The sequence below is a fragment of the Pagrus pagrus genome (assembly GCF_965226575.1).
Source record: "Pagrus pagrus genome assembly, chromosome: 14".
NCBI lineage: Eukaryota > Metazoa > Chordata > Actinopteri > Spariformes > Sparidae > Pagrus > Pagrus pagrus.
In genome coordinates this window covers 23,511,027-23,537,654 of record NC_140198.1, presented here as the reverse complement: position 1 = coordinate 23,537,654, position 26,628 = coordinate 23,511,027, and the positions used below count along the sequence as shown (strand labels likewise).

The window sequence follows — 26,628 nt, the reverse complement described above, 5'->3', positions numbered from 1 at the left end:
GGACGGTCAGTCAACCCGGAGTGAGAGCGCACCATGGCGGGCAAAGGCAGAGTTTGTTCAGCCGGACGCAGCGAGCTGCACGACTCCTCGGACTCGGACTCGGAGGCGGAGGGGGAACCCGCTCGGGTGGTCGGCGCCGGGCCGTCCGCCGGCACCTTCCCCGGCACACAGGTCATCCACAGCGGACACTTCATGGTGTCGTCGCCCCACAGCGACTCCGCGCCGCGCAGGAGGAGAAGCGGAGGCTCCCTCAGATATGACTTTGACACGGTGAACAGGACGTGGTGCCAGACGTACCGGTACGGGCCGCTCAGCTCCGGGAGCCTGAGCATCGACCCCACTCTGACCCGCCTGTTTGACTGCATGTCCCTGGCCTACAGGTGGGTCACATTATCTAGTCAGGGACAGCAGGTTAAACCCACCTCTCATTATTTCAGCTGACTTTATAAAAAAAACTCCAGAGGCAAGGTTTAATTTCACTTGCGTTTCCTGCACTTCTGCACACTCAGCTTCTTTCTTAACCTGCAGGAGCAGATGTTTAAAGTTGGGAGCTTTCATGCATCATGATTAGGTGAGATCATACAGAAGTTTTCAGATGAAATAGCCCCGAGTACTAACACAAAAAGTACACATTAATTTAAAAAATGAACCTGCAGGCTGTAGCTGATAACCCTCCCTCCTGCAGTGATCTCCCTCTGTAGTGCACATTTTTACATGTGTCTCTATGAGGCTGTTCACAGAACAATGTCTGGGTTTCAGCAGGCTTCTCGTCTCAGACTGATAGTCAGGGGCTGGGCTGTAAAGCATGTGGATGTGTTGGAAGAGGGGTTTCGCAGTCAGTTGCGAAACAGCTTGGAAAATCTTGACTGGAAGGTGGACTTTGATTCTAGTTGGCAGCAGTGGGGAGATTACAGTGTAACTGAGGGAAAGGAGAGAGGATCCTGAAATGATGCCTCTGGTTTGTTTTTAAAAAAAAAAGATGGAGTGTTACTTTGACTTCACACAGCATGCTTTGTTAGAGGATAGTGTACGGACTAGATCTAACATCCAGATTTGCATTTTAGTTTTATTCCCTTTGTTTTTGAAGCTGAGTTTTGAGTGACAGATGACCGTGAAAAGAAAGCACCTGTTGTTGCTTGAGACCAGGGCTGCCACAGTTATGTTCAGTATTGATCAATCTGCAAACGATTAACCCTTCAGTCTAGGGGTGCAAAAAAACTTGGAGAGCCGAAACTGAAACTTAAAGGTTGGCAAAAGGCAAACACCTTTTTGTGTGATTCGGTGGTTCCAGTCATTCCTGAGCACAACACAACTGTCGTAAATATAATATGAACGAACCTCGGCACGTCGTAACAATGTTTTGGAAACTTGGTAAACATGAATGATCGGTGTTTTTGCCATGCGCCAGTCAAGGTTTGCACATAACTCAGAATAGCAACAGCACGACAAGCTAAGGTGCTCTGAACCAGAGACAATAACACCTGGCTGTAAAATGATCAGCTAAACCTCTGTCCAAATGATCAGATCTTTGGTAACAAAGCCAAACATCATGCAGCGATATGATATATGTATATATTTATTACTTAGCATGCCAGCTAATGGTACTTACTAACTAGTCCAACAGCAGTCCAAACAGAACAGCATGAAAAAGGCAATTTAACTTTGGCTCACTTTAGGCAGAGCTGGTTTATTCTGTAACATGTCAGAAAGACACCAAAGACTCATAAACGACAAAGAAAAACAGCAAATCCTCACATTGAAGAAGCTGGAACCAGCTAAATGTTTGACACCTTAGCTTGAAAAATGACCTAAATACTTGGTCGTTAATTTTCTTTCAATGAATTCATGAAATAATCAACTAATTGTTGCAGCTCTACAGACGAGAATGTAAGTTTAGTGCTGCTCTGTTTGTTTATTAGAGTTGCGATCAGCCTTTGGCCCAAAGAAAACATTTTTCTTACGGGTGACTCTGTGCCGATTTTATATTGGTTTTATAGTCCGATGATAGCTGCACAATAAACCCTGAGCCAGGAGCGGTAACCAGAACAACACACCACACACATTATGATGAACGGACTAACATTAAGGACATGAAGAGTGTTATTTTCTTTAAGCTGTGTAGCAGGTCGACTGTATCCGTGCGATCTGCTGCACAGTATTTTACATTAACCAGGCTGCTGTTAATCAGTTCTTCTCCTAATAGGTGTTTTTTTTAGTAATGTGCTGTCTCTGCTGTTTTGGAGCGCCTGACATGCAGCGACGTCGCTCCATTAAAAGCCTGTTGAAAATGCTTCCTAGCAACTCCCTGAGCACCTCACATTAGGGGGGCTCTTCTCAGCACTCAGCAGGCTGAGGGAAACTGGGAAAAAAGTGCTAACAGCCTGACAAGTGTGCTGGTGACGAAGCTGATTGGGGACTATTAGTCAAAATCAGGACAGATTTCTAACAGGGGTGAGGCTGCTGATCATTTTTCCACTGTGTGCCTTCTCTTCTGAAGACTCAATTCTAGTCTGTCCCTCGGAGGAAAAAACACATTTTCCATTAATAAGTGGCATATGTTTTTTTTTTATTTTCCAAAACAAGCACAAAAGTATGACTGTATGTTTTTTTGCAGCGGTAAGATAGTCTCTCCTAAGTGGAAGTCTTTCAAGGGCCTGCGGTTGCTGTGGAGGGATAAGATCCGGCTGAACAATGCGATCTGGAGAGCCTGGTTCATTCAGTGTGAGTCCACCGCTCTTCACCTCCGCTCTCTCCGCTGCCCACATACACTTCAACATCTCTCCATTAATAACGAACAAGGACATCGCTGCCAAATGCAGCAGAAATTGTCAGACAAGAAATCTAAAGAGAAGAACATCTATGTGACTGAAAAATGTATGAGGAGCTGAACCACTGTTTTCACGAGCTGTGTTCACTAAGACACCACTGTAAATGTTCTCTGTTCGAACAGCTAGAAAAATGTGTTGATTGTGTTGCTGTGTGTCTGCTGTGTTTAGATGTGGAGAAGAGGAAGAGCCCAGTGTGTGGGTTCGTCACACCGCTGGAGGGCTCGGAGGCAGATTCACACAGAAAGCCTGAAGTGAGTGAAGTAAAAGCTGCCGTCTTTTTTCGCACTTTATCAATCAATAAAACATTAAAGGAAAAGTTCACCCAAAAATGAAAATGTATTTGCTACTCACCTCCGTGCTGATCCACATAACATTCTGGAGCTTCACAGCAAAACATCGTTGCAGCATTCTGTCTTTAGGGAGCCATTTTTGTTGTTTTCTATTTTTTTCAGTTTTTTTTTCAATTCCTGCCTCATGTCAACAGGCGATCGTGTTAGAGGGATGCTACTGGAAGCGCAGGATTGAAGTGGTGATCAAGGAGTATCACAAATGGAGGATTTACTATAAGAAGAGGGTGAGCACTCTTTTTTTTTACAGAACACATTTTTCTCGTGTTGATTTTCAGCCATACTAGCGGCAAGGCTCTGTTGATGTTGGTTGGTCCACACTGAAAAAATCTCAACACCTATTGGCTACAATGACGTGAAATTTTCAAGAGACGTTCATGGTCCCCAGAGGATGTATCTTGCTGACTTTCCTGAGATTTCCTTGAGGGCCAAGAGCAGGTTGACATGTTTGGTTCAGAGTGACATCTTGAGATTACTGGATGGATTGCTGTAAAACTTGCCACCAGCAGGTCAAACTTTTCACTTTTCCAAACCAAAATCATTACACCTCTCGGATGAATCAGCACTAAATTCTTTACAGATGTTCATGGGTTCCCAGATGATATATCCTAATGACTTCGCTAATCCCCATACTGTTCCCTACACACACACAGGGGTGCCCAGACTTTTTCCCTTGAAGGGCCAAAACTGAAACCTCAGGCTGGGTCACCGGCCAAAAGCAAATACCTATTGTATTGTGAAGAGATGCAAAATGGTAGTAGGATCCCAATTTTATGAATAAATAATAAATAATATTTATGGATCCTACATAATTAAAGAGTGTTTTTTCCTCACAAAAACATCTGGCAGGCAAAATCAAACCTTAGTATGATGGATTGCTATGAAATTTGGTGCAGATATTTATCTTCCCCTCAAGGTGGCTTGTTATATCTTTGGTGATTTGAAGCACCAACGTCACATCAAAATTATGATTAGTGCCAATCAGCAAATATTAACATGCACGGTTGCTAAACCTGGCTGGGGAGCATGATGAACATTACACCTGCTGCTAGCATGACTGTAGAGTCTTAGTTCATTTCCAAATCAAACAACACACTTTCTATTTTTGTCTTTTGCAGCTTCAGAAAAAGAAGGATGATATTCTATCAATGCTACAAGAGGTATGACAGAAGTCCTGCTTCAATATTATTCTATTGTCTCTACATAAGTTTTGGAATAACACTAATGTAGACCAATATTGACCTTTGAAAGCTGAAGTTGGCCGATTGACCTGGGCTTCAGTGTGAGTGCCGGTGGCCTGCTAGCGTTGTTTACTGTTGATGCAGTCGGAGCTCAACATCTGAACATCAAAGTCCCCCAAGCAGCTATTTTTAGCACGTGGATTTAGTCCCCTTGATTAACTATAAACAGAAAACAGAGCGTGAAGAAAAATAGAATCAGAAACGTGCAAAACAACTTGCGTCATGGCCTGACATTTGTAGGCAATTGACACATATTGATTGCCGACAGCGACAATACCTCAAACTTTATTCAAGGGAAATGGCTGCAGAATTTAATTCAATTTAATCAAATCTGACCTACTTCTGCTTTGTAAAAGGTGAGCAGCGGAGGGGCAGCGAGTATGACAGTGACGTCACGGTGGCGGAAAACGAACAAAAGACGAGGAGAATGGCAAAGAGAGGGAGGGACCCTGGGGAAGCACCTCATTCATGATAGTATTCACATGAATGAATGTGACATGTGCCCTCGCTAGGCAAAGCCAACCGTCGCACCGTCTCATCCCACTATTCCCTCTTTCACCTCTGACCTCTGTTTTTAATTCATTATTGCATTTAGCTTATCATTGGTTTTAATAGAGGTCAAAATTATGGCTGTGAGCTGAGAGGAGAGGAAAGTGAGGAAGGTAGACCACACTACCACACAGACAGGGAGATGGATAGGGGAACACTGGGAAACATAAGAAAACACTGTACGAACAGTCATAACAACCACTGCAGAGATCTGTCTGTCCGTCTGCAGCCCGAAACTGCCCATTTATTTTGCGGCACTTCAAAGAGGCACATATCAGCGTGTAATAGACAGGTAGGTCAAAGATCACTAAACCAGGTTTTTATGCTTTGTGTACCCAAAGTGTTATCTCGACTTTCTCTTAAGAGATTAAATCCAGTGCCAAGGAAAAACACCCCAGTAAAACCAAGAGGTTGTTTTTGTAACGTTAGTGCTTATGTCATATACTTTATAACAGCTTACAGTAATCAGAGCTCCAATCTTAAATTGAACAGGCCGTATAATTTAAGCTTCAGCCCAATAATCAATACACTTTGAACCATATGATTTGTGTGGATGAAGTAGCTTTATCTGCCTTTGCCAGGCATCAATATTCCTAAAGCAGGTTTTTTGGAAATCTATCACAGATTCAAATGACATACCACACTGTCAGTCCGATATTAAAACTCAGGCAGTTTGAGAGTGAAAAAGAATCGCAGACAGACAGACCCATACCCTGGGCCACACGTGGACGTGTTGGTCGGTCAACCTCTCTGGTCCGGACTGAAATATCTCAACAACCACTGAATGTATTGGCATGAGATTCCGTGCAGACATTCATGCTCGCTGGAGGATGAATCTTAATGATGATCCACTGACTTTAGTTCCACCATGACGTTTGTGGTTCAGACTGAATTATCTTGACAACTATAAGATGGATTGCCATGAAATCTCCTTCAGATATTCATTGTCCCCAGAGGATCATATGGTCAAACTGATACATAGTTGGAGTTGTTGGAGTGCAACCAAGTTGCTAGATTTACTAGCCTGACATGGTATGTTACTTATTACCGAGTCTTGTTACTGCACCATCATCAGGTCAAAATTTCACTTTGGTTAATGAGCACATACTTGCAAATCTCATGACATTTCCTTTAACCTCAGCTGTACTTGTGTTTGGTTCTAAATAAGGAAATGTTAGCATGCTAACATGCTATACTAAGATGATGAACATGGTAAATATTATCTGGTAAGCATCAGCATGTTAGCAATGTCATTGTGAGCATATTAGCATGCTGATGTTAGCATTTTGCTCAAAGTACCCAAGAGTCACTAGTGCAGCTGTAGAGTCTTGATGTGTGTCTGTCCTTCTCCTTGAGGCTTCTCTCTAACTGAGACACAAACACAAAGGCAGGCAGGTAGAAGACAGGTGTTATTGATAATGTTCAGCCACCGAATGTGGCATTCCATCTCACGTCACAACACCACTGTCCAATCATCTGCCCCCTCAAGTGGTTACCAGTTGTTAACTAATAATAAGGTTGCTAGTGCTAGCCAGCTAACGCTAACATTGCCAACGCCAGCTATTATTAATGTTGCTAAAGTTAGTTAACATTAACGTTGCTAACACTAGCTAGCTAACGTTATGGAAACACAATAAGCTCAGTGCATACTGTAACTCAGCCATTTTTTATTATTTTTTCTACAAACTATAGACTTGGGTCAATACCAAGACTCGCTGTCGAAACAGATACCACATGATACTGACACCGTTATACTATTGGCTCACAAACCTTGTTAGAAGTTGGAACCAATTGTCAGAATTATTACACAGAGATTAACAAAACAATCATTTAGGGCACGACAAAACGCAAAACACGAACACAGGTGTTCACAGAAAAAGAGCGGGAAAAAGACAAAGACAGGAACTGGAAAGTAAAACATAAAAGAAAAATAAAGGACAGCACTCCCATCAAAGTGTTTATTCTTGCCACACGGTTGTTTCGAGCAAGACGCCCTTCTTCAGCATGTATTCTGGCAAAATCATAGTAAAACTTCACAGGTGTGCTAAATAGGATACCCAAAACAGCACAACAGATATACTCCAAGAGGGGGAGCTGTGTCCTTTTGAAGGAGAGCAAAGGACCGCACAGGGTCTCATACAAACACAATAAAATCTCACAACAGAATAGCACCTAACTGTATCACAGAAACAGCATAGCACATGTTTGTATCACAGGAAACAAGTACAAGTTTCCTGTGATACAAAGTAAAACATAACACACAAGGATATCATCTACAAAATAAAACAGGAAACTACCAAACAGAAAACCCAAATAATGTCATGTTCCACCTGGTTGCAGGAAACCCCTCAAAAAATGTAAAAAAAAATATCCATCGGAAAAGTGAGAACTCGTGAGGCGCTGATATGCATGTTCATTCTCTTTCCTCTCCACTGAGACAGCAGCGGTTTGTGTTGGCAGGGGCCTCAGATCTGCCTGTTTGCCTGGCCGCACGTGAGTGTGACTGCCAGAATTAGGTCAGGGACAAAAGGCTGCAGCACTTATTGAAATGGTGAGACATCAAAATAAAGAAATGAACAAAGCAGACATAATGATAAACCTGCAAGGGGCTAGTGTTTTTGAACAATGTGTCAAAACTGCTTTTTCATCATGCAAACACAAACACACACTAACACACACATGCATAAGCGCACAAGCAATCTTACCTCATTTCTACTTGCACACTTACATTCTCCCTCAAAGAAAACAAATCGAGCGGTAAATGAATAAATTATAAGAGGGGATGTCGTGTGCTTAGACGTAATCAAAACAGTTTCCGGCTCGGTCTGGGCTTCCCTATAAATGTGGCTTCAGACTTAGAAGTGGAGGGTAAAGACAAGGAGATCAGCGTGAGGCAAAGCATCTCAAACCGAGCGGAAGAGACCGGGCTGGAGCTTCATTTTCTGTGAGTTATATTTTATTGGATAAGAAGAGGAAAAAAGGCACTTAGAAAAATGTTGCATTTTCGGTTGGCTAGATGTGATCGTGGAGCATCTGAAACTGCTGTGTGTTTGTCATTTTGTTTTAGCTCCGACGGAAGTAAATTGTGTTTTTCTGAACTTGCATTCTCCTATTTTTGAGAGTCATTGGACCCACTAATTTTACACATAACCTACAAGCTACTGCGTAAGGAATATGTCATCACATCATCCTGCTCTTTGGTGTTTACATGCATTTCTCAGGTAGTCATTCCCTTTTCACACTTTCCACACCAAATGCCATCAATGCATCACTTTGCCTTTTTCAGTCTTTTTTGTAGGGAGCCCTCTAATGGATAGATCAGGGATTGACTTTGTCACTAAAATTAGCTTTGAATTGTTTTTTAAACTCTGGACCAATGTGCTCCAGGGTCAGATCTGCCAGGCCAAGCTGGAGAAATGGTCTAATCAGATGTACCAGGAGCCTGAGGCCGCGCCGGTGGAGGCCCACATGTTTGACCTGGACTGCCTTCTCTCCGACATCTCCGACACCCTGTTCACCATGACGCAAAAGCCATGTCCCTGGGCTGGTGACCGACAAGACAGTGAGTAGTCAGCACTCTGAATGTTCAGACTGACTTTCAGCCGTGACTTTGCAGCGATTTCAGATCGGTCTTGGAAGTGTTTAAAAATAAAGTCGGGTAACTAGTGGCCTGAGAGCTGCGTGACGAGATTACATTGTGAAATTGCGGACATTCTGGTATGCACTTTATTTTCTTTTTTTTTTAATCAAATCTGTCAAAACTCAATCATCTAGCTTAATGCCATTTCTGCCATGAACATCAGCCTAGAGGACAGAATTAATGATAGAACAACTGTGTACAATTTAATATAGTGATTGAGATATGACGTACCAGAAACAGGAAATCTGCCATACTTAATATTTTAAAGGGCCTGGAAACCTTTTTCTAAATTAGTGTCTTACTATGATGGACACAACTTTTTCCAACAATGCTTGAACAGAACTATATGCTTGTATTTTGTGTTTTTGGCTGTGCCTGACTGGTTTGACGTGGACACGTACTCCATCTCACCTCAGTGTCAGTTAATTCTGATGAAACCACACCTAAACATGTGTCATGTGGTTTTGACTTTAACTTTTAATAAAAAATGTACTGAGTGTATATATATAGACTATTTAAAAGAAAGGATTGACTTTTTGGAAATTAGCTTTTTTGCATAAATGCTTTCTTGCTTTCTTTCTCTTGAGTTAGATAAGATCTACATCCTTTGCATGTCTTTTGTTTTATACACCACAGCCAGTGTACGCTTAGCGTAGCATAGCATAACATTGGGCCATCAAACAATGCCGATAGATATAAGAAAGTAGTTATTTAAAGCAAAGCCATCATCTTTTCAGAGACCAACCCATGTTGTTTTGATGGCTAAACCTAACCAAGTATTTTTAGTGCCTTTATTTTAAAAGGTTAAAGGTGTTACTGATACCATTCAACCACTAAATGTGGCGTTCGCTCTCCACGCTTCCATTGCATTCACGTCACAACACCGCTGTTGTTCGTACCATCTCCCTCTCAAGTGGTTGCCAGTTTGTTTGCACTCCTGAATGTTGCTACAGCTTGCTAGCTAAATAAACATTACTGGTGCTAACATTAGCTGTCATTGCTGGGCACATCCTGTAGAACTCAGCCATTTTTATGTTTGTTTCCACAAACTGGCAACTACTAAGAAACACAGATACCAACAGCGTTATGCTATCAGCTCACAAACCTTGTTAGAAGCTGGAACCAACTGCCAGACATAAACAAAACAATCATTTCGGATTTTTTACAATTATTGATTCACAATCATAATAATGTTTTAAAGGAAAGATACTTTTTCTGCATCTTTCTACAAGCTCTGTATATGTATTATTTTTGAAAAATATTTTTTCTACATGGAAATGTTATCAATATGACCTCTGACTACATGCTGCGTATTGATACACAGATTGCATCGTGAGTGACTACAAATCTTTGAACTGAACAAAATGATTCCAATTAGCTGTTATTTGTACGTCTAAATAACGCGTAGTATGTCATTTGTTGAACATGTACAAAAATCAAAGTGTATAATGACTATTTGTGGCAGCCAATAATTGCATTTCCTAAACTGTTGAACTATTTCTTTAATTTGAGAGAAAAATAGTTTTTGGGCAGCTGTGGTTCAAGCTGTGGCTCAGGGGTAGAGCCAGCGTCTTGTTATTGGAAAGTCACTGGTTCGATTCCCCTGGTCTGCATGTTGAAGTGTCCTTGGGCAAGATACTGAACCTCAAACTGCTCCTGATGTGCTGGTCGGTACCTTGCATGGCAGCCACCACCATCAGTGTATGAATGTATGAATTACTGTAAGTCGCTTTGGACGTCTGCTAAATGTAAATGTAGTTTTTCAGGAGCTTTAATATTTTGTTGTCAACGTCACAGTTCTGTCACTTGGTGTAACTGATGGTCACATGGGTCAGCAAGTCAGCTGAAGGAGCACACCCTACAAATAAGGAAATTCCTTATGCTGAATGATAACCTTTTAAAAAACCCCACACACAATAAGACCGACACACTGACAGATGCACTCACACACATTCCTCTCTCTCGCTCTCTCTCTCTCTCATGTCTGATACTACTGTCTCTACCTCTTCAGCATACACAAGCAATGCTGATATAATCCAGCCAGGCCTGACTCCACTGCAGCCCAACCTGGATGATTTCATGGATATACCAGGTACTCTCCACACGTCCCTCTGTCTCTGTCTGTCTGTCTGTCTGTCTGTCTGTTTGTCTGACATGTGGATCAGTTTCCTCCCTTTGTTTTGCTTCATCTGATTATCCATCAACTGTTGATTTTTGTCCAAGATAGTTAATTATTCACTGACGGTGTGGTTAATGTATGCTTGATTTTGTATCCTTGGGCCACATAAGAGGTATCAGAGTTTTAGAGTCATGACACAATTCTAGGCATTTATCAAGATGAACGTTTTCCCTTTCAAATACACTACAAAAAAAGTTATGTATTGTAGTATTAAGTCTGAATTTAAGATAAATTACTAATCCAGATATTTTGACATGGCATTTCTGATAATTCTGTTGCTTTAAAAAAATCTGTTCTCAAGTGACACTCCTTTGCTTATGTGCTGTGTCTGCAGTATATTATTTGGTTCTCAGAGGTGAAAGTGGGGTCAAAGCCAGGGTTGAGCCAGGAGAATGGGGAAGTGGAAGAGGATGTATTTAACCACGACCCCTAGCTCTGGCACCACATATAAGGCCTGGGAAAATAAAGGGATGGGCTGGGAGATGGTGGAACTTCCTTCTCCAAACACAAGCTCTTGATGACCTCTGTTCAAAGTCCTGAATTTTTTAAGTTTGACATTGTCTGTCTGAAGCATTGGGTTTAACATGGCAATCAATACTTTCAGAATAACAAGTGAACAGTTGTTATCTGAAGGATGTAATGAACCCACAGAGAGTTACCACCTAACTCCATGAGGCTTTTTTGCATCTTTCACCTCACAATATTCCTGTTTTTGGTTCACTCTCACCGCTCTCAACAGTATTGTTTTCAGCCACAGCAGGCAGCTTTTTTGTTGTCAACTAGATATTGTACATAGTGAAGTATGTAGCAGCTAATGAGCCAGGTACTTCCCTCAGGAGGTGGAGGTGGGGACCATAAACAGAGCTAAAAGGACAGTGAGTATTGGACTTACAGTTGCAGTATGTAAGAATTTTAGTTTTAAACATACAGAATTAGCTAAAATTATCAACAGTATGTGAAGAAATGATACGTGTTTAACGTGTTGGATGTCTCTGTATTGTATTGAAGAGATATCTACTTTAGTTAGCATACTAACAAGCTAGCTTCGGGCCTGAAAACCTTTTTCTATCAGCGGTCCAAAGCTCCAGTGTAGTAGTGTAAAACCAACACTCCCCTGGTAGTCTGGCTAGCTGCACGGCTAACTGAGCTAACTCACTTACAGTAGCTTGTCATGGATATATAAAAAAAATAAAGTTAGCAGCAATTAGCAGGTGCTCTGGTGATATGCTGCTCCTATTTGTTGGGCGTATGAATTCTAGATTGCCAATTCTCACGTATTGCACCTTTAAATTAATCACATTGATAGAGAGACAACTGCAAATGGATGCTAATGTAGTTCCATATTTTCTGGATGTGTAAATAAGCAGCTGCTAGCTAACTCATCAACTTAAAGGGGCCCTGTGGAGACAAACAAAAGTTATGTCTCTATTCAGTGTCACTCACCAGAATGCATTGTTCATATCTTTGTCATCTAACGAATGCATTGAGAGCATTTTCTTCCTCCTGCTTGCCCTTCTAAAACTGGTTTGTAATTTAAATCCAGAATTGTTTACATGCATAAGAGTTAGCTTGCAGTCTGTTGGCACATTGCTGCATATCTTTGTGCATTACTGCCACACATAGATGGAGGGATGTGTATTCTGTCACCCTGTGTCCTCATGTAAACAATACTCATAAAAATAGCTCCATTGCACTACCAGAGATCACTGAACCTTTAAAAGTACATTATTTAAGTACTGGCCACCTCTAGAATTCACACTCCAAACAAATAGAGGGCATCAAATCTCTGGAGTAACCGCTAACTGCTGCTAACTGTAGCTGCAATTAGCTACCTAGCCCAGTTAGCCATGCAGCTATTTTTATGCAACTCACTATCAATATTTTTTAGGCTTAAAGTTATGTATGATTATGGCCGTGGCTACTTTCAGTAACAGCTGTCAGCTGCGTGTCAGATCAGCTAATTCCACAAGACTTTATTCGGCCTGTTTTAGCTCCTCCCATTTTTGGATTAGCCAGGATTAAGGCGGAGTCAGGCACAGCCCTGAAAATGATCACACTGAGCTTCACAATGGCTCCTCAGTAACTTTTAGGTGACATCACAGAGGCTATGTCCGTGTTTTATACAGTCTATACCCATCCTTCAGTGTGAGAGGCAGGAAATGTTAACGCCCCGGGGCTGCTTGCCTCTTCAGAGTGAACAGCTAGCCTGCAGGGAGACACAGAGAGCTGGAGAGCTTCAGACAGGAGGGAGTTTAGTTCCTTGCTCAGGGGCACAACGGCTGTGGTTGTTTTGGCCTTTGTGTTACGTTCAGCTAAGCAATCCAGCAGCCCTGTGGCTACAAATCAGCTTTTGTAACCCAGAGACAACCTGCTGCCCACTGCTGTAATGTGTGTGTGTGGGTTTGTTCGTGTGTGTGTGTGTGTGTGTGTGTGTGTGTGTGTGTGTGTGTGTGTGTTTGTTTGTGTGTGTGTTTGTGTGTAGCTGTTTGTTCTCACAGCACTGGCAAGGTCTTTAGGGATCAGCTGTCTGCCTTTCTCTCGGTCACAAGGTCCAGGGAGCTAGCGAGTGTCTGTCGGAGCGACACAGCCATGAGTTTAATTTATGCACAGTCCTCCACCGTGCTTCTCTAGAATGGAAATACACATGACTTTGTCTGAGGCAGCATGTTATTCAGTAGTGTCTCCTTACTGAGATGAAAACTCAAACACACTGGTATGTATTGTCAGATTGTGCTACACTTGTTGCTTTTTGCTTGACAGAGCTTATATCGCTTGTATTGACATCTGTTCCTCAGCTGATCAAAACTTGGTTTGAATCCGATGAGGTCAGATGTGAAGAAACTGTGGTAAACCACAGCTGGCAGCCTGCCACAGTCAGTGGCTCCAAAAATATGTGACCTGGCAGATACGAAGCAAATACCTTTCAAGATCACGTCACACAGAGAGCTTCGCAACATTTTGGATGATATTTTATACTTGCTGTTTTGAATTTCTGAAATGAATCCCATGACTTTAACATCAACCTACAGACTGATGGTAAGGATTTCAGGCTAACGTTACTTAAAAGCTCAACCTATTGATTGGACTAAGTTGGATACCAATGAAAAATATTAGTAGCCTTTGGATTGAATATTCAAGCATCCTTTTTGCAGTTTTGTATTTACAGCTGTACAAACACCATGTTTACCTTTAAGTTTTATGCAATTTAGTTGAAATGCTACAATAAAGACGTTTCACATAAAGTGAAACTATGGACTCAAGCTGTAGTCACTGGTCACATGCTTCTGGAGGTGACCATACACCTGTTTACTGTCTGTTCCAAGTGCATAGACTGAAATGACAAAGAAAGCTTTTAAGTGCTCTGCTCCCCTCAGTTGGAGTAGCCTTCAGAAAGATTGGACACTGATTTCCTCTGCCTGATTTCAAAGCTCTTAGAGGCACTATGTTGAATGTAGCGGTTGGTATTTGTCCGTAGGTATTTTAAGTAACTCTATATCCGTGTGTGCATTGTCTATGTTCTTTTTCCTTGTTGTGCTGCCTTGAGCTGCAACAATTAATCATATAATTTGGTGATGTCAACTATTCGATTTATTGCCAACTGCAGTATTTTCAAAATGAAAAAAATGGTTATTTGCAGCCAGAGGATTGTCTTCAACTGTTTATTTTCTGTCCTGAAGAGGTTATTGATCATTTTTAACCAGGTTAGAAAGGAAAAGAAAGGAGTAGACTGAGGTCACAGCATATGTTGAAGTTTTTAAGCGTAATTATGTTGGTTCATACCAATTTCAATCGTTCCAGCTGCATCAGTAATCAGAGTTTCATCACACCTGATTTTCTGTGTGTTTTTTTTTTTCAGATATCTTTATGAACTACCGGGGCCAGCCCACTGAGCAGACTGGTTTTACTGACTGTGGCTATTTTGAGTGCCCATCCAGCACAGAGTTTGCTCCAGTCCCCTCCCCTGTGGTTACAGCTCCTCAGCTACTCATCGACAATCAGCTGGCTCAGGTACCGCTGCCGTAAACAGCTCCTCCTGCTTGTGAGATGTGTTGCTGCAGAAATATTTCATTAGCTTCTAAAAGTACCAGAGCTCGACCGATCCTGATTTTTGGTGCCGATACTGATATAAGCTAGAAAATAAAAAGTTCCACTATTGATATATTGGCTGAACATACAAACATATTTTTTGCAATAATCCCTCAAATGTGGCTGTGACAAAGATATATGACAGAGGCAGGATATATTACAGTTAAACATTAAACTTTACCTGGAATTTTATTAATTATTAATTATTCAAAGCATCTTTTTCTGCATCAGAATCTCTGAAAAACAGTTTTGATATCATCACATATCGGACAAGTCGTACACTAATGCTGATGAATCCAGTGGTGGAAATGGGCACATTCTGCTGGGGGAACCATACTTTTCTACTTAAGCTTTAACTATTATCTATCCAGTTTTGCAATTTCACCTTTTTCATTAATTCACTGCACAAATTTGCATTTTACATTTTGAATTAATTTCCTTCTTCTCAGTTTAATTACGGCCTGATTATTCCTCTTACTGTGATAACTTAATAAAATGAACTTTTATTGTTCAACCATTGAATTTATTAATGCACCCATATTTATAGCTAAAACATCAGCAGGCTAATTTACTTTTAATCATTAACCCATGTTAGTATAGTTAGCCTGCTAGCATACATAATGCCTGAGGTGGATGGGGAAACGAGAGATGGACCATGAACTCATCATTTTGTGCAGCGTTTCCGTGTGTTCCCCCCTATTCCCACCAGTGGATGTATCTACGATAGGCCAATATCAGCCGATGATATCAGCCAACGCATACATCGACCGGGCTTTAAATAACACTACTGTTCAATCAGTAAAAAGACTTAATCTTCCTTTTTTCCAGCCCAATCTGTCATCTGACAATTTGTCTCAGCCCTCCTCATCCAATACCCGGCCAGACCAGACCAGGCCGCACCAGGGATGCGGTGAATACCAAACATCGAGCATCATATCAGGTGCCATGCCATATGGACCCCAGTCGTACTCTGATCCGCCTGTTTCTATAGCATACACCAGCAGCATCGAGCAGCTGGCCTCTTCGAGCGTTCCTTTTTTGTACCCACTACCGTGCCACAAGTTTGGTTACTACACAACAACCAGCGTGACCCCCACTGTCATCACTCACACCGCCTCCACCATGGGGGCCCAGGGCTCTGTGCACCAGGCTCACGGCTACACTCACACAGGGGATACGTACCCCCTGACTCCCTGCCACTCTCTCAGTTACCCGGCCGCTGTGTCTGACCCGGTCCACGCGACGCTGCCCTCTGTCACTGCGGCCCACTGCTTCTCCGTCCCGGAGCAGGTGGCTGTTACAGGGGTCAGAGGGAAGCACAAGCAGAAGACAGGAGGAGTGAGGACAGCTGGTCCCCCTGTGGCTCCATCTGGCCCCCCGTCCACTGCACCCACACCCACTAGCTGCCTGGCTAAGCTGCTCTCCTCCGGGGCCCGTGAACGTGAGTCACTTCTGTCCATCTTAATGTCTTTTTACTCATCTGAAAAAATGAGTCGGTTCAACTTTCTGTCAGAATTAATGAACTAACTTTTGGGGTTTCTGCTTTCAGGGAAGCCATCACTAGGATTTGATACTACTCTAGTGGCAGCCAAAGGTCAGAGGTCATCGTCTCCCAGCAACTTGGTGAGCCTGTCCTTTAATATCACAAGAGCCGTGATCGTTTGTGTTGATAACTAGCTTAGCATAGCATCAAGGCAGGCAGAGTCAAAAGGACTAAAAGGACCCCTAGCTGCACTGCTAACCAGGTAAGAGCAGCTACAGATAGCAGCAATTAGCAGTTACTCTGGTGATGTACTACCCTCTATTTGTTCAGAGGATGAATCCGACAGGTGGCCAATTCTTACATATTGCACCTTTTAAAGGCTGTTGGTTCTGCACCTTCTTTATTAAGGCAGTTTGTTTCACTAAGTAGCACCAGGAGAGACAAAAGAAACCGTACCCATCATAGTTTTTAACCTATAGAGGTTCATAGCTGCACTTACTCGGTTATTGTAATTATGAGCTTCTTCCATCTTCTTAAAGTAATTGTTGAAGTAACTAGAGCAATCACTTCCTGGAGTCTTGGGGAAAAAAAGAAAATAATTAGCTGGATTTGCAATTATTGTAATTATTTTTACAGGTAGCAGCGTACTTAAGCAGCTGAGTCTGTGAAACCTCAAACAATGAGCAAGTTAAGACAATCTCAACAACAGACATCAGTTAAAACCCACGCTCTAATTTGTTGGGTACTATCTCAAACATTACCAAAACCTTTAATTTTGTGATTAAAAACTATTGTAGAGACCTTGTTCAACATGTCAAAATTAAAATGCAGTATCAGTTCAACAACACAGTATGTATATGCATTAGAGGTTCATAATTATATGTAGTTGCCTCAGGGTTGCTGTTGCTTGTCTAACATTATCTTCAGGGGAAAAACATTTTTGGAAATTAAAGTGTGTGTCTTTTTTAGCAGTCAAGCAGCAGTACGCATGTTGGAGGAGCTTCATCGCAGCAGCACCATGGAGCTGTCTGGCCTGCAGGGATCCCGGTGTTGACGCCTCTGCACAGCCAGAGTGCCACCCTGGGTCACAGTGGACCACATGCCAGCACCTCCAGAGGCTCAGCGGTGTCTGCCCTGCTCACCCAAGGCTCCACGCACACAGGCACGACCCTCCTCGTTCCCAAGACGGAGAAACTATCTCCGGTCCAGCTCTACGGCACGGACAGGAGCAGCTTAACAGGTAAGTCCTCGGTGCTCCAGAACACTCAAGCGTTGGGCTCTCTAGCTTTTTTCAAATACTAGTGTGCAGACTTGATTTTTGTATTTTTGTCCAGCGCATGGTGTTTAATGTGCTGGGATGTGCTCGCTTTTATAACCTTTATGCAGCTAAGTAGAACATTTATGTGGGGTGCAGTGGTGAAATATTTATGTGTCATGTGACAACAACGTAGCTGAAAGTGTTTTTTAAACTCCACGATGGTTCAAAGAATAAGCCTGGCTACATGACGTCTGCAGCGTTAATGATGATTAATTATTTAAATTCTTAAATCTGCAGCACATAAAATAAAAGACACACACTGTAACTTTTCATTTCGATGGAGCCTCAAAATGTACTAAAAGGTTATCAGACAAGGCAAAAATCAGTGTTAAGATCCTTAATTTAAAACATTGTGCAACTTTTTACCTTAAAATAACAGCTTCAGAATCATGTTGATGGTACAGTGTCTTGTAACAGGGTGAATGGTGTCTCTGTCTCTATCACTTGTTTCTGCACTGTGTAACTTCAGTGAGAAGGTAGGATCACAGCGTTACATACATGTTAACTTCAACATACAAGTTTTCAACACAACATTATTGTGACATAATGAGTCTTGTTTGTAGTCAGCACCTACACTACATCTGACAAACTGTTACAGACCTGGGATTTGTGTTTATGACAGTGGGGTTGCACTCAGCAACTGTGGGGGGCGCCAAATCACAAGAAATGCCAATTTCTACATAATGTTGCTTTTAAAAGAAGAACAGATTCAACTTTGTGGTAATACTCCATTAGAAGTGAAAGTACAGAATTATTATCGGCAAAATGTACTTCTATTATCAAAAGTAAAAGATATAAAGATAGATGACTGATAAGTTATCATATATGAGATTAGATTAATGCTGATGCTGACACAAAATTTTTCAGGCTTTTCTCTAATCTTCTCTTTTTAAAAAAAAATATTGAATGATTTGTCCTTTTGGGAAACAAAAAATGTCAGTTTGGTGGAACTGCAAACAACTCGTAGACATCTGAAATGTGGCTAAGGACCCAACCAGACTCTGGGTCACAAACCAAATAGTTGGGGACCACTGGTTTAAACTTAACGTATAGCGTTTTTTAACATATAATGCATGGATCTGAAAAGTATCAGGCGTATTTAGGTGGCTGGTACCTATTGACAGAGGTATGTGCTTTAGTGGATGCCAGTCTAGTGTCATGTTAAATCTTAATCTGACAAGTAAGTGGAGTGAAAAGTGACATATTTACCACTGGGATATTATAAAGTACCATAAAGTAATAGAAAATAGAATATTTTTGACTTGTCTGATAAATGTTTACTTCAGCTCGACAGACATGGGGCTTCTTAATTATCACACAGCAGAGGGAGTGCTTAAGTGTTGGCATCTTCCATAAACACATGGATAGTTTTGGTTTCTTCATTATGTTCTCATCAATTCTGGTGAATCTAGCAAAAAGGCTGGTTAAAAAACAAAACCTATACTAAAGTCCAAGTACTAAAGAGCCCACAGCCATTGTGTACTGCATACGTAAATGTATCATTTACATCACACTGTTGACATCCGCAGAGTTTGCGCTGGATGCAATTTGTGCATGGTACATGCCGACATGTAAAGGTCTATAATGATTAGATATTGTTATTTGTCTTTCTATTAGTTAATTTTCCAGGACATCCAGGCCAAACGTCACCACCAAACCCCATAGATAAAGTCTCCAACCTTGAGTCCTCACACTCAGGCTTCTCAGTACTCGGAAAGATAGAATCAAGTAAGGTAGGACACACTGTCTCATTTCATTTACATACAGTATGTCTATGTTTTCATATAGTGCAGCGTGCCGCTTTTATAAATATAGATATAATCAAATCGTTCTGGAGTGCTAAAGGAAGTGAAAAGTGAAGAATACATGCAACTGATTGTTTGTGAATCTGGGTGTAACCTGTGATGTACAGTACATGTTTCTGTGCTGTGTTATCTGCAGCAAACAGAGACCAGGAGGATAACTCACATCTCTGCAGAGCAGAAGAGGCGTTTCAACATCAAACTGGGCTTTGACACTTTACATAATCTTGTGACAACACTCAGCTCTCAGCCGAGCATAAAGGTACTGTGAAAAGATGTGCAGCTGCAGTAGAGATAGATGTGCTGAAAGGTGGGGGCGTCAGCAAAGAGCAGTAGAGGTCAAGCACAGTTTAACTGGAAAAAGATATGAGGTGGAGCTCAAGACATCTCATATTCATGAGCGTAACCACTGTAATGTTGAATATTTTTGAATAGTTTTATTGTATTTCTGACATTTGGTAATCCCTCTGTCTGCTGGCACAGATCAGTAAAGCCACCACACTGCAGAAGACGGCTGAGTACATCAGTAAGATGCAGCAGGAGCGAGCTCAGCTGCACGACGAGGCTCAGAGGCTCAGAGAGGAGATCCAGCTCCTCAACTCTGCCATCAAGTGAGACCTTTAGCTAGGCTTGACCTCTGTGTGTAGGTGTGTGTCAGTGTGAGTGTGTGCACGATTGTTAGTGTATGCATATTAACTAAGATTGTATGGATATTTTGGTTTAATATTATATCATATGTATGTGGTCCCATTTCAAAGGTCCCATATTATGCTTTCTTTCAGGTTCATACTTTTATTTTGGTTGTCTTTTAGAAAATGTTTTAATGGTTTAATGTTCAAAAAAACACATTGTTTCCATACTGTCCATTGCTGCAGCATGTTTATTCATCCTGTCTGAACGCTCAGTTACTAGTGCCTGTCTATTTAAGGCTCCTGTCCCGAAAAGCCCAGTCTGCTCTGATTGGTCAGATCTCACAGGCCAGAGCCTGAACAGGCACCACCCTCTGTGTTTCCACATCAGTTCTCTGCTGGTGTTTTTCACGAATGTATTATTAAGACTTGGATATGGCAGCCTGTTATTCAGTAGCCACTCACAGTATTGTAGGGAAAAATTCCTCTGTGGATGTCTGTAAAACTGAAACTGTTCAGGAACTGCAAACAAGGTCAGTTATGACTCTTTTATTATGATTTTTTGATTCATTAGGTCCATATTTGTACAACTTTCCTCGAGCTGAGAAAAGTGTTTTAAAAATCTGTGATGTCATCACATGATAATGTCTAAGGTCAGAAGGGAGAAACTCTGCTGCATGTATTCAGCTTCCAGTTAAGTAAACCTGGAAGCTGGTATGCACCAGGTAATTCTCATGCTGCATGCTGGTAATTCTCATTGGACTGAATGAACACCATTTTGTGTTCACTATCTAGTTCGATCTAAAATCTGTGGTGATTGCACCTATGGCTATGCTGGGTGCGTGGCTGAGGGCGGTGACTGTGTACTTGTGACATCACAACCTTGCAGACACAGTTTGTGGCTGTGCACATTACTCAGTGGATTGAGTGTTTTAATACGTTCACCGTATTTATAAAGTAGCTAGACCTGCTTTATTATTGAATCTCACTTTTTACATTATTCGACCTTTAAATTAAAGGATAAGTTCACATATTTTGGACTGTGGATTCTGTCCTCCATCATTTCCAGTGGAAGTAGGGGAACTCTTAAGAGCCAGTATGATCAGCAGGGATGACTACAACAAGCAAAATCTATTTTGATGTACATATGAGTACCTGATCATTGATTTAAGACAGACTTGAAAAATTGAGGACCTTTCCTTTAAATTGGACAAGTTTTCTGCTTCAGCGTATTATCATGAAGTAAAGGCAAGGCAAGTTTATTTGTATAGCACAGTTCAGACACAAGGCAACTCAAAGTGCTTTACAGGGGCATACAATTATATTAAAAGATATTAAAAATTGCAATTATTAAAACAAGTAGAAAGACATCAAGAAACAAAACATTAAAACAAGTCGTAAACTAAAATAGAATAGGTTTAAAAGAGACAAGACTAAGAGTCACAGTGCAGTTAAAAGCCTTGAAATTGTAAATGTTGTTTGCACAGTGTAATGGATACAGAATAATGAAACCATCTGCGTTTACATCGCTTCCCTATAAACCTCGCTTTAACGATACAATTTTGTCACCAGGCACGCTGTCACCAGGAAAAAAAGAAGCTTAACCGAAGATCCATTTCTATTAAATTACTACATGATCGAATAAACTAATGTTCTGTCCTGTGCTGCTGTTATTTGTCACTTTGAGGAAAACGGAAACAATCCAGTTTTCTCTGCAACAGGAAGGAAACAGGAGGAAAGCTGTCTGTTGCCACTTTAACATCACATATATGTCTTTCCCTGCTGATATGAAGATGGACTGCGCTGCTTTGTTGACGTGTGTGTCTCTCCCTGCAGTGTGTGCCAGCAGCAGCTACCAGCCACCGGTGTGCCCATCACACGGCAGCGCTTCGACCACATGAGGCAGAAGTTCAGAGAGTACGTCCAGGCGCAGACACTGCAGAACTGGAAGTTCTGGATCGTATCCTAATGAATGTAAATCTGGTTAATTAAAACATCACAGTGCCACAAACACAACTTAAAAACCTTATTTACCCTGCATCAAACATTATAATCCAACATACCCATCTATTCCTGTGTGAGGCTCCTCTGTTTCACTACTCTGCAGTACTTGGCTGTAGCCTCTTCAGACTTTGGAGGAATATCAAATTTTATTTTGGTCCCCAAACTGGTTTCTTTGAATCCAAATGAACTAATTAAACCAAACATCACGCCAATCTGGAAGGACACACAGTTACAGTGTTTTTGAAGTGTTGCAGGGAAAAATATCCCATGAAATGAGCTTTTACTTTGTTAAAGTACATATGGAAAGAGACCAGAATCTTTGCTCAGATTCAAGTATAATTTTAATTTATACAAAGTAAATTATTCATCTGGGGTGTGTCAGTGTCATCAGGCAGATAGGATACATGTCTGTGTGTTGCAACTGCCAGGTGAATAAAAACACTCCTTTCCTTAATCATCACCATATCTTTTACTGCTGCCTGTATCTTGCAGGCAAGATAAGAAGATCAGATTAGGATTTTATCATCAGAGGGTGTTGCACAAAAACAACCTGAGGGTGTTTTCTTTCCATGAATATTAAGGAATTTTCTCTGGTTCCTCAGGGGATTGTGCGTTTATCTGACTGCTGATATTGTAAATTAGAAACATGCAGCTCTCCAAGAGGGTATTTTCTCATTACATAGTCAAGATAGCTGCGTTGGATCAGATGTTTGACTGCTAATTTTCTAGCCTCTCCATAGAGAGTGGTGTTCAACAATGAGAGCTGACTCATTTAGTTTTTGTGGACCATTAGTTCATGGGTGCTTGCAAAACAGTGAACCAATCACTTGCAGTGTTATGACTGAAATAACTATTAAGGAACTCATGATAACAGTGAATTGATCCCACTAATAGTTCTTATTCCTGTGTGCTATAGGGCTCCATTATTGTTGAAAAAATCAAAAACACATTCAGTGAGGCACACTGTGGCACTAGATGACAAAAATGAACATGCACATTGCAGTTTTTTTTTTTTTTGTCAGTCACACACAGCTGCTGCAAATACTAACTAGCAGAGCTAATGCAAATCAATCCGCATCTGAAGATAGATCCCAACTAAATTCCCGCTTTTCTCTTAATTGAGTAACATTTGCTAAAAGCTACACTGCCCAGCTGTTATTGGAAACTATGTAATTATGACCTGTTTGCAAAGGTTTATGTCTGCGGTTGGAACAGACTTTGGGCTAAGTGGAAGGGAATTAAGAATTAAGAAACTGTTGAAAGATGGACTAATTATTTTTTATTTTGTTGTTTTTGGGGGACTTGTTGACAATTAGGAAGCTATAGAGACATTAAAGGTTCATTTATTAGTCCATTTACAACACCAAGGTGGTAAAATGAAACTGAGCTCAGGTCTCTTTAAGCTACATAAGAGAAATTAAAAAAGAAAAGTTCTGGGTAGTTCTGGGCAGTTCGCCCCGCTGTAGAGCCCTCCTGTCCTGTGTGCCAGATTGTGATGTTTCCAGTCAGGATGCTTTCTAGTGCTCCTCTGCATGATTGTTGATTTCCTCCGGATATGAACTCTCATATTCTTTATAATGCAGCCGATGATGGTGTTGTGGTCTGCACACTTCACAATAGAGTTCTCTTGATGTCTGGGAGTGCAGTCATAGGTGTACACTGTGAACAGGAGGGGGCTGAGCTCACAGCCCTGGGGGGCTCCGTTAATGAGCACTAAAGTAAAGGAGGTTTGACTGCCAGTCTGAACTGTCTGGGGTCTGCTTGTGAGAGAGTCCAGTATGCGATGCTTAAAGCAGCTTCAAGGAATTCATTTTTTTTTTTATCCTGGCAGCACCTGTGGACAAAAGCAGCATGAGCACCACCACCTCCTGTTGTAAAGATCCTGATCTGGCTAGTGCATGCATCTGTGTTGGAAGCATGTGAAGGAAAGAGCAACCTATTTTTAACACTGTTTTTCCTTTTTTTATCACAGCTGTTTGCATAGCAATAAAGTAATGTGTCTATTTGTGGATATTTAGGATTAATAACTATAATATGTCGATGGTGAAACAAAGTCAACTTTATTTCAGTGTCGTACCATCGACCTACAGAGCAGCTCTGTTCCACGGGCTGTGAGACTCCTCTATTCATTCAATTCTGACATTAAACATTTCTATTGCATTACCTATCCAACCCTGATAAGTCAGAATCAGACCCTGTGAAAGACACTGAGAATAACTATAATAGATAGAGAGAAACAGCCGATCTTGAGGCCGATGGTCTTGTTTGTTTATGTAGCTCATATAGAGGCATCAGTACTAAAATGAGATTGTGTCATAACCAGTTAAACGTACCGTTCAATATCAGTTCTGTACCATGGTGACACTATTTCTCAACCCTGGTCCTGTGGGCTTCCTGCCCTGCATGTTTAAGATGTTTCCCGCTCCAGCACACCTGATTCAAATGATTGGGTCGTTATCAGGCTTCAGCAGAGCTTGATGACGATCATTTGAATCAGGTGTGCTGGAGCAGGGATTTATCTAAAACATGCAGGGCAGAGGGCCAACAGGAACAGGATGGAAAAAATATACTGCATTAGGAAAACAAGACAGCTGAAGAATATTTATGAACTCTAGTGTTTGAATGAGCCACACTTCTTTCCTCAACTCAGTGTCAGTTCAGTATCATCATCGAGCCGCTGTTTGAGTCATATAATGGAATGGTGTCCACTGCCAGTATGGAGGACCTGTGTCGATCCACTCTGTCCTGGCTGGACCAACACTGCTCCCTGCCTGCGCTCAGACCCAGTGAGTCCAGTACAGCTGGTTCCTCAGTTCACATCTAAACCCAGATTCATACAACAACAACGCATCGTTCGATTGTGTCGCTATCATTCCTCGTTCTTCGACATTACATGTAATCTGTGTCTGTCACTTCCCCTCAGTGGTTCTGAGTTCACTCCGTCTCCTGAGTACCACCACAGCCATCCTGACAGACCCCAGCGTACTGCCGGAGCAGGCCACCCTCGCCGTCACCCAGGGCAACCCACCCGCCGCCGTCCTGGACCACTCCTTACAGCCGGCCGCTCGGGACAACACACACCCCATGTGACCCTGAAGAGCAGACTCAGTGGACACTTGAACAGGAGACAACAAGTCAGAGGAGAGCATGTGGACTGATTAATAAAGACTCAACACTCAAGACTTTTCATAACGCATAATCACATTCCAATAAAACTCACCAGCTGCAGAAAGAATGTATTCCACTACACCCAAGAATCAGAGGAGCTATATGTGGTCTGTGTGTAAATTCTGTTCAAGGTATATTACACCTGTAAGTATTTCTCTGCCTTAAAATAATTTTCTTTGGTAAAGTCCAGATGATTGGAAGGAGATACCAGTCACTGTGACTGCTAATAAAATGCTTAATTTACTGTTCAAATAACATCTCAGGTTATCTTTCCTATGTATAATATATAACTTCAATTACTGATATTTAGTCACATGTATCTTATGCTGTAATGGGTTTCTCACACTAGTGGAAGTACTAGAAAAAAGTAAGAAAAGCTTGAGTTAGCAGGGGTTATTTCAGGATATTAAGCGTAGCGGTTGTCAAAGTGGATACTGCAGACCACCACGGCTTCTTGAAAGGAGTCCAGAGGGTCCCAGTTATACTTTTACCCGCTCATTATATCAGAATGTGAACGGATGGCTGCTTTGATGTGAGATTTCAGCCTTTCAGTTTTGCAGGTTTATGCTTAATCCTAACAAAAGTCTTTTATTTGAAATAGGACAAAGGTTCACTGAACACAGAGGTGGGCCCATGTCAAAAGCCCATGCAGCTGGTATAATGAAACAGCACACAGTTTATAGAGGAACATTTTTACTGAATGAACTCATATACAGGTGTTTTCTCTACAGACAGTTTGACCAGTCATTGTAGGAAAGGCTCAGGTGTTACGAATCATCTTAATGGTGGCTCTGTTCTATTCAAGTGTCCCAGAAGCAGAGATGTGGACACGAGTCGACTCAAGTCACTGTCTTCATGACTTGTAACTTGACTTAACAGAAAATGCGTAACTTGAGACTAAACTTGGACTTGTAATTTAAAGACTTGTTATTTGACTTGAGACATGATGACTTGAATGACTCTGTTCAGGTTAGAACCTGACTCATACGCAGTTTTTTGGGGTCGATGCCGATACTGACATTTGGGAATAAACATCTATTCTAAACATCTCGATATCAATAACGGCTGATATACACACATTTTTTGCAGTGATCCCTCAAATGTAGTTATGGAACACAAAAATATGTAGTGCAGGCAAGATATTTTACAGTTAAACAATACACTTATTTGTCTAAATGACACCAGTGAACTGAAACAGTAAACTTCTTGGAATTGAATCATTATAATCATTATAAATCAGCATAAATCAAATTTCCAGAACCCAATGAAAAACAGTCTCAATAGGTATCAGATAGAAAACCTTTAAGTCAACACAGTACAATTATCTACTGAAATAAAACCATTGAATTGATAT

General features: G+C 41.4%; 1 protein-coding gene across 1 annotated transcript; it reads left to right on the top strand.

Annotated features, from left to right (window-relative positions):
- mlxipl (MLX interacting protein like) lies at window positions 1–25,529 on the top strand. The gene is made up of 17 exons (XM_084374573.1): window positions 1–380; window positions 2,615–2,721; window positions 2,997–3,079; window positions 3,313–3,402; window positions 4,294–4,335; window positions 8,353–8,527; window positions 10,617–10,697; window positions 14,641–14,792; window positions 15,699–16,311; window positions 16,420–16,493; window positions 17,323–17,593; window positions 19,289–19,404; window positions 19,613–19,735; window positions 19,957–20,084; window positions 21,939–22,062; window positions 24,763–24,892; window positions 25,030–25,529. Exons 1-17 carry the CDS (start codon window positions 34–36, stop codon window positions 25,194–25,196), a joined length of 2,823 nt encoding a protein of 940 aa, XP_084230699.1. The 5' UTR covers window positions 1–33; the 3' UTR covers window positions 25,197–25,529.
- Window positions 25,530–26,628: the final 1,099 nt, after the last annotated feature.